General features: G+C 47.6%; 1 protein-coding gene across 2 annotated transcripts in view; it reads right to left on the bottom strand.

Annotated features, from left to right (window-relative positions):
- Positions 1 to 566: 566 nt before the first annotated feature.
- Positions 567 to 8,635, bottom strand: part of MASP1 (MBL associated serine protease 1) — a 117,864-nt gene continuing 109,795 nt past the window's right edge. For both annotated transcript variants that reach the window (XM_083442135.1, XM_083442133.1), the window contains 5 exons: positions 8,024 to 8,137; positions 6,744 to 6,929; positions 5,635 to 5,702; positions 4,086 to 4,185; positions 567 to 2,459 (listed from right to left, as the gene is read on the bottom strand). In XM_083442135.1, coding sequence (XP_083298261.1) covers positions 2,269 to 2,459; positions 4,086 to 4,185; positions 5,635 to 5,702; positions 6,744 to 6,929; positions 8,024 to 8,137 — 659 coding nt within the window. In that variant the 3' untranslated portion in view covers positions 567 to 2,268. The remainder of the gene's footprint in view (positions 2,460 to 4,085; positions 4,186 to 5,634; positions 5,703 to 6,743; positions 6,930 to 8,023; positions 8,138 to 8,635) is intronic.

The following is an 8,635-nucleotide window of genomic DNA, read 5'->3' as shown; positions in this document are numbered from 1 at the left end:
TCGTGACCCCCTGGACCAGAACACGCCAGGCACTCCTGTCTTCCACTGCCTCCCACAGTTTGGTCAAACTCATGCTGGTAGCTTTGAGAACAGTATCCAACCATCTTGTCCTCTGTTGTCCCCTTCTCCTTGTGCCCTCCATCTTTCCCAACATCAGGGTCTTTTCCAGGGAGTCTTCTCTTCTCATGAGGTGGCCAAAGTATTGGAGCCTCAGCTTCAGGATCTGTCCTTCCAGTGAGCACTCAGGGCTGATTTCCTTCAGAATGGATACGTTTGATCTTCTTGCAGTCCATGGGACTCTCAAGAGTCTCCTCCAGCACCAGAATTCAAAAGCATCAATTCTTCGGCGATCAGCCTTCTTTATGGTCATCACTGCCTTGCCGTGGTGAATGAAGGGGCTTGAATAACTCAGAGAAGCTATGAACTATGCCGTGCAGGGCACCCAAGATGGACAGGTCATAGTGGAGAGTTTTGACCAAACGTGAATCACCTGGAGGAGGAACCGGCAAGCCACTCCAGTATCCCTGCCAAGAAAACTCCATGGACAAAACAACAGGCATACACAATTACCTGTGGAATTGAATTTAATGGGGGAGGGTGTCTACACCTGAGCAGACGTGCATAGGATTGCAGTGCAGCATTTGCAGACATTGGAGGGTGGGGTGTCAGTGCCATGTGGCACTAACAGAAGGTAAACATTATGTGACTCAAGAGGGTGGCAAATCATGCATTTTCTCCATCTGCATCAGAGGCTGCAGAATTTGGTTTATCTTGTTGCAGAAGTTTAATTACATTTTAGAGAGGATTACAAAAAGCCCTGAGAATGTATGCACTCAACGCAAAAAAGAAAGTGAATCAAAAACAGGTCTTAACAGATTTAAAACAAAACCAAAACGAAACAGTGGTGTTTCCATCAAGTCCCTGAGATTTTGGGATGCTGCCGCCTTCTTCTGTCTGTTCCTGGCGTGGAGAACTTTGCTGGGTTCCAGCTCCCAACGTCCTTGGCTTTTGGCCTTGATGGCTTGGGCTGATGGGAGTTGGAGTCCATTACAGGTTCTCCACCCCAGATGTGTGACATCAAGGATGCCTTCTCTCCAGTTAGGCCCTGGGCAAATCTATCCCAGTCTGCTCCAATTCACGGGAACTCTTTGGGGGTTCAGGTAGAGGAGTCTTCTGCAGACCTGGTACCCAAGGTGCTTTTGGCTAGAAATGATGGGGGATTGAATTAAAAACCACCTGTGCACAACGTGCGCTTTCATTTAGCTGCGATCCCTCCCCACCACAAATGCGTCTCCAGCATGGCTGTCAACTTACAGATTTGAAAATAAGGGACCAGCAGCCTCGAAAATAAGGAATCAGCAGTCAAAATAAGAAAATTTCAGAGCACAGGTATGCTCAACTTCTGAGGCCCTCTGAGCCAAAGGCAGAAAGCCCAGCTAGCAGCCAAACGAAGCCTCAAGTGGTGGTTCCCACAGCGCAGCAACCTGGCAAAGGGGATGCAGCAAGGAAAACCACCGTCACCTCTCCGCTGGGAAGCGCTGAGCAAAGACGAGTCCCCAGGCAACACGGCCAATTTGATCGGCGCAAGGCATGCAAGCTCCACCCCCCAGTCATTCTTAGACTCCTTATTGGGTGAGCAACACAGCCAAGCAACACAGCTGGAGCCTCCCTCCTCCCTGGCTGGCAGGAAGAGAGGGAGAGGAGCTGCTTCCTTTGAAACCTGGGAAATTCAAGGGACATCATCAATAAGGGACAGAAGCGGCACACGGCGCTGGGATAAGGGAGTTTCCCGCCAAATAAGGGACGGTTGACAGCTGTGGTCTCCAGCTGCCATGCCATGCATTTCCCCTGAGATTTATTTTGAGTCCTAGTTAACAGACTTCCTTTCCAAGCTGGACTGCGTGCTGCAGAAGACATGCACAATTTTTAAAGGTTTTCGCAAACCAAACCGCCCCAAACCACGTTGATCCAGGCTTTGTGGGTCCCTGTAAAGTCAAATCCATCACCAAATAACCCAGGGAAGCAGGTCAGCATCAGCTATTGGAGCAGAGTTCAGTTCAGCAGGGTGTAGAATCCAGGCCAGGCCTTTCTCATCCACGTGTCCAAGGCGAAAATCAACGGGCAAGCTTCTCCCTGGTCTAATACCAGGGGCGCCCTTTGACGGAAAGCAAGGAGAGACTTTTTGGAGGCAGCAAGATTCTGAAATGCGGCAGATGCTCAATTTTTTTTTTTTTTTTTGCTTTGGGTTCTTCATACGGTTGGGAGACTTCAGTATTGCTCTCCCGTGACCTGCTTAATCCAAGGCAGAGTCAGCAGGACGTTGGAATACACTCCATAGCGGTCATTCAAGCCGCATCCATCGCCCCAAGACACTGTCCCTATGAGCTGCCACTGGCCAGTCTGGTTGTTCAGAGTGACCATGGGGCCGCCGGAGTCCCCTTGGCACGCGTCTTTTCCTCCTGCGTGAGAAAGAGAGAAACAATAATGGCTGGGGCATCTTTCAGACCAGAAAAGCCACTTCTTCTACGTGGAGTTTGCAAAGGTGCAGAACAGGAGCTAGAATCAGAATAATAGAATTGTAGAGTTGGAAGGGACCCTGAGGGTCATCTAGTCCAGCCCTCTGCACCGCAGGGATCTCAACTAAATCATGCACGAACAGACTAGCATCCAACCTGCATCTCGACTCTTATCTCCCTGCCCCAAAGGGGACGATTGGCACAGTGATCATTGACTCTCCTTGGTTCCATGAACTCATCCCCAGTGACCCCCAACCCTATATAGAACCTAGGGTATAAAGACCTCTGGTGTGAAGGAACAAGTTACCCAAACCTGACTGTGCAGTCACCACAACCGGGCCCCAAAATTCCCGATTTTCTTTCTTCAAGGATCCATTAGCTAAAATCCATTAGCTTGAGCTGTATAACACAAACCCAGCCGTATAAACAAAGCCTTCTCCTTTATCAGTCCATGAAGGCTTAATGGATGGCCTTGTCAGTTCCGAGTGGAGACGGGATGACAGATCTGGGTCTTATCTTATAGGTTGTAACTATCCTGACCACACTGACGCACAGACCTTGCAAGACAGGCCTGTCAGCCCCTGCGCCCGGGGATGGCGCCAGGAGTACTCCTATAGTTGGGTGACCTTTTTACCCCAAGATAAGAGTACAGAAACAGGAATTTCTGTTCATGCTCAAGGATGTAACTTACGTGTACAAACCCATGAGGCTGGATTCCTGGGGAGGGGGAAAGGGGACCTGAAGGGGATATAAGCTGTATGTAACTGCTCTTTAAGTGTGCTTGCTGTGACTGATCACGCAGTGCCTTTCTGCTATCTGGAAAGCAGAAATAAACTGTTTCTCTGAACCAACCCTTGGTGTCTATTGACTCCTTCCTCCCTCCCGGGAGCAATGCGCACCCAACCAATGGGAAAGGTCTGAAAGGCTACAGGTGGACTTGTAAAAGGGTAAAAGAGTATTGGGAAATGATCTGCAATGAATTGAAAAAAAAATGTTTAAAAGTACTTTTTTGGGGAAAACAGAGTCCTTTTTGTGGGGGGATAATCAGACTGAAATTCCCAGGTGTCAAAAAAGGCCCTTTTTTTGCTAGCTCCAAAATGGAAAATGAGCAAGGTCCCAACCAAAGAAGAATGGCAGCTCAAACTGATGGAATATGCGCAGCTTGCGGACCCAACAATATAGAATAAGAGAACAAGAAGAACACGTTTAGAGACGACTGGAAAATACTTACTGAATATATGGGGTGGGGGTGGAAATTGTGTACATTTGAAAACGTCGGCAGCATTAAGATAAATTCAACAGTGTAAATAAGTTTTGACGGATGTAAGAATGGAATACTGGTTTAGTTTCTGTAAAATATGCAGGGATTTACAGTTTGCAAAATGAACCATGGAACATTGAAGAAGGGAAGTCATTAGTATTTTAAGGTTGTTTAAATGAATATTCTAAAATGTAAAACTGAAGATTTAATTAAAAATATATTTTAAAAGAGTAGAAAGACCCAAGGAATGTAATAACACAATAAAATTCAAAACGGCAGCAATTAATTGCACATTTATTCAGAATCACCTTGTCTTTCTCCAGCGCAGATCATGTCTTCCGTCACAACTTTCTGCAACTTGCGATAGGCTTCTTTGCACACTGAGTGATCTGTCAGTGGGATCTCAATCTGCAACACAGAATAAAAAAAAGACTCCTGGGATAATGTTCCTGAATCGTCCTCCTTTGTGAAACACACAAAACTGCCTTCTATCAGGTCACACTGTTGGTCCATTTAGTTCAGTATTGTCTGCACAGACTGGCAGTGGCTCGGCAAGGTTTCACGCAGGAATCGTTTCCAGCCCCACCTGAACCTGAGACCTTCTGTCTGCAAAGCAGATATTCTTCCCCTGAGCTATGGACCTTCTCCGAAGACTCCGTAGATTCACTAATCCCATAATTCATAGGATTCTGGTCCATAGGATGACTAAGGAACAAATGCCACTCTATTCCACCTTGGCCAAGCCACACCTAGAACCCTGTGTCCACAGTTTTAGAAGGATATTGACAACCTGGAATGGGTGCAGAGGAGGGCAAGCAAGATGACCAGGGGTCTGGAAACTGAGCCATATGAGGAATAGTTGAGGGAATTGTGTAATATTTAGCCTGGAGAAGAGAAGACATGATAGCCAGCTTCAAATGTCTGAAGGGCTGTCACAGGGAAGATGGAGGAAACTTGTGGGGGGTTTTTTTCTGCTACTCCAGAGGGTAGGGCCCAAACCAATGGATTCAAATTGCTAGATAGGAGATTCTGACTTAATGTTAAAACTTTCTGATAGTAAGAGCTGTTCAACAGTGAAACGGACTACCTTGGATGGTTTTCCAGAGGGGTTGGGTTGTGTGGCCATCTGCTAGGGAATTTTCAGCTGCGATTCCTGCATTGCAGGCAATGGACTTGTTGACCATTGGGGCCCCTTGCAACTCAACAATCCTTGAGTGTCAAGCTTGTGCTCCCCTCATCATACGAAGAAATGGAAAGAGGGGGCAACGACTGTGTTATGTACTGAGTTGAATAGGATTCAGAATGCAGCCGTCTGATTGGTCCTAGAACAATAGGATTCAGAATGCAGCAGTCTGATTGGTCCTAGAACAATAGGATTCAGAATGCAGTAGCCTGATTGGTCCTAGAACAACAGGATCCAGAATGCAGCAGTCTGATTGGTCCTAGAACAATAGGATAAAGAATGCAGCAGCCTGATTGGTCCTAGAACAATAGGATTCAGAGTGCAGCAACCTGATTGGTCCTAGAACAATAGGCTCCAGAATGCAGCAGTCTGATTGGTCCACAGAAGCCACCCAATCCAGCTCCAGGTGGAAGGGAATCCACAACCTGATTGGCCCACAGGAGAATCCCGGAATTAGCCAATCACGTGGGGCCCATTGTGAAAATAATGTATGTAAAGCAGACAGTTCTGGGAAACATTCCATTCCTCACTACTATGAGCTGAATAAAGAGCATGAAATCCACACTCGACTCCGAGTATATTTCAGACTGAGATTTCTACGCCTGCTCCCTAACCATACTGCAATTCCATTCCATTCTCAGATATATACAGTAATGAACGACAAGGAGCATCACCTCCATCAGGGCATCTGGGAGACGTTGCAGGAACTGCTTCCCCCATCCGCTGACGATGACCATGGTGTCTAGTGGGAGGGGAAAAGAAGAAGACAGACATTGTATTACCTTTCAGGAGGTGACCTGGAGAGGGGGATGTGTCATTCCTTGCAGTCTGATGAAGCGAACCAGACCCTTCTATGGTGATATTTCTTTCCCACTGCTCAAAAACACCTGTTGCAGGTGTGAGGCACCTTTGGCCCTCCATGTGCCAATGCCCCTTGCGTATGCCATGTGATGTGCTGACCTGTCATGCGCATACTGTGTGGTTTGCGTGTGTGACACGAGCACGGCCCATGGTGAGGTGAGCACACCACACTGTGTGCATCCATGGTTGCTGTGGAATTTGGAGGAGGCCCGGCACCCTCCTTGAAAATTTTGGGGAGCCCTCACCCCCCTGGGCTACCCATAGTTGGCACCCCTGGATGCATTAAAATTATCAGTGAAGATCTCAATATGTCGCCTTTCAGTTAGATCTAGCATTCACTGTGCACCTCTGATATCTCCTTTTGGAAGGGCTTAAGTTGCGATTTCCATGAAGTTTGATCGTCCAAAACAGAACTTGCATGCCATTCCCCCGGAACTGAAGTACCTGATGTTTTCAGGGTTCTTAAGCCTTGGAGCATACAGGGGCTAAAAAGCTCACCTTTCATGCTGATTGCGCACCTCCAAGGTGCAGGAGACTGTGGGATGTAATCCACTGGGAGAAGTCAAGTACAACATTCCTTGTTTTCCTAGAGTGGACATGCAAGGGAATGTTTGGTCCAGCCAGTTGAAACTTCCTGTTCTCCTGGCCTGGAGCATCCTTCCTCTTGCATGTGACTAGACCTTTCCTGACCTGGTCAAAGGACAATGCCATCCTTCCTCTTTTCCATCTTCTTTTCATCCTTGAACTGGGCTCAGGAGCAAACAGGCAGCCAAGCCAATGTGATTCTTTCAGAATCCATGGGAATGTAATTCTGCATTGGTTTAAGTTCTTCCTTAATCAGTGTTTCTGAGCCAGCTTAAAGGGTTGGCTGCTGCTTCTCCAATCGACATTGTCTGGTGGAAAGATGGAGCCACATCCTCACCTTTTGGGTAGGCTCTATCTGGAAAGCAAACGGGCATGACGTAATCATTCAGCCTGGCCTCTTCTGACAGTTCCACCAGGGCAATGTCGTACTCAAAGGTGGCCGCCTTGTAGGATGGGTGGATGGAGATGGTTTGGGGCTGCAGCTGCTGCTCTGTGTCATCTTTCCTTTGGGTTCTGTGTTTCCCTGCAGAAAGACAGAAAGAGAGGCTGGAAGTGTGAGAGAGCGTATCCGGAACAGGAAGCTGTCGTCTACAGAATCATAACCCTAAATCCGCCAAGACCACATAACACCGGTCCTGAAAGACCTACATTGGCTCTTAGTATGTTTCTGAGCAGAATTCAAAGTGTTGGTGCTGACCAACACTTTGAATTGTGTTGGTCAGCACCAACACTTAATTGAATTGAAATTGAATTGAAATTGAATTGAAATTGAATTGAAATTGAATTGAAATTGAATTGAAATTGAATTGAAATTGAATTGAAATTGAATTGAAAAGCCCGAAACGGCCTCAGCCCAGTAGACCTGAAGGAGCATCTCCACCCCCATCACCCAACCCGGACACTGAGGTCCAGCTCCGAGGGCCTTCTGGCGGTTCCCTCCTTGTGAGGTTACAGGGAACCAGGCAGAGGGCCTTCTCCGTAGTGGCACCCGCCCTGTGGAACGCCCTCCCATCAAATGTCAAGCAAATAAACAACTATCTGACTTTTAGAAGACATCTGAAGGCAGCCCTGTTGAGGGAGGTTTTTAAGGTTTGATGTTCTATTGTGTTTTCAATATCCTGTTGGAAGCTGCCCGGAGTGGCTGGGGAGGCCTGGCCAGATGGGCAGGGTATAAGTAATAAATTATTATTATTTTTATTGAGTTCAGTTTTGCCAACACAGGCTGACAGTGGCTCTCCAGGGTTTCAGACAGGGCAGGTGCTCAGTTCCACCTGGAGATGCTGTGGATTGAACCTGGCATCTTCTGTGTGGAAAGCAGAAGCTCTGCCACTGAGCTATTTCAGGGTTTCAGCTATTTCAGAAATTTCAGGGTTTCTGCCTCTGTGTTTGAAGGGTGTAATGCTTCTGAACACTTCCGGAAACTGCAGGAAGTGAGAACAGCTCTTATGCTCAGGTCCCGGTTGCAGGCGTCTGATTGGCCACTGTGAGGAGAGGATGCTGGACTACATGGGCCATTGGCCTGATCCAGCAGACTCGTTTCTTGTCCTAATAATATAGAATATAATATAGAATTTCTGAGACACATGCTGCTCTCCTGGGCAACCGCCTCTCGCTTACCTAGGATCACCTGGAACGACGAAGTGCTGATCACGTCGGAGCTTCGGAGGACAGGATTCTCCAGGTCGAGTTCATGGTGGAGACAGTGAGCAGCCGTCACAATCCACCTGTTCCCTGGGCAACAAGAAAGGGCTAAGATGGTGACATGATGGTTGTCTTCAAAGAGCTGTTCGGCAGTGGAACAGACTCCCTTGTGAAGTGGTAGACTCACCTTCGTTGGAGGTTGTTAAGCAGAGGTTGGGTGGGATTAAATTTCAAATCAAATCAAATACCTTTCTTGGCATCACAGTATAAAACATTTAGGTCAGTGGGATAAATGAAAGGAACATGGGTGAAGCTGTCAAGGGTCCCGTAGAGGACCTTAAGGTCCATGGATAATCATAGTTTAGAGGTCCCGGGTCCTAAGGAAGTCAGACTATCCTCCACCAGGGCCAGGGCCTTCTCAGTGGTGGCTCTGACCTGGTGGAATGCTCTGTCCCATGAGACCAGGGTCCTGCAGGATTTAACCTCCTTCCGCAGGGCCTGTAAGACAGAGCTATTCCGCCTGGCTTTCAATTTGAACTTAGCCTGATCTTTTATCCCCCTTCCTTCCCTCCCCCTCCCCTTTTTATG

Source organism: Podarcis tiliguerta (assembly GCF_965153285.1).
Source record: "Podarcis tiliguerta genome assembly, chromosome: 5".
Taxonomy (NCBI): domain Eukaryota; kingdom Metazoa; phylum Chordata; class Lepidosauria; order Squamata; family Lacertidae; genus Podarcis; species Podarcis tiliguerta.
The sequence above is the reverse complement of the archived record's forward strand: the minus strand, read 5'-3'. Positions and strand labels throughout refer to the sequence as shown.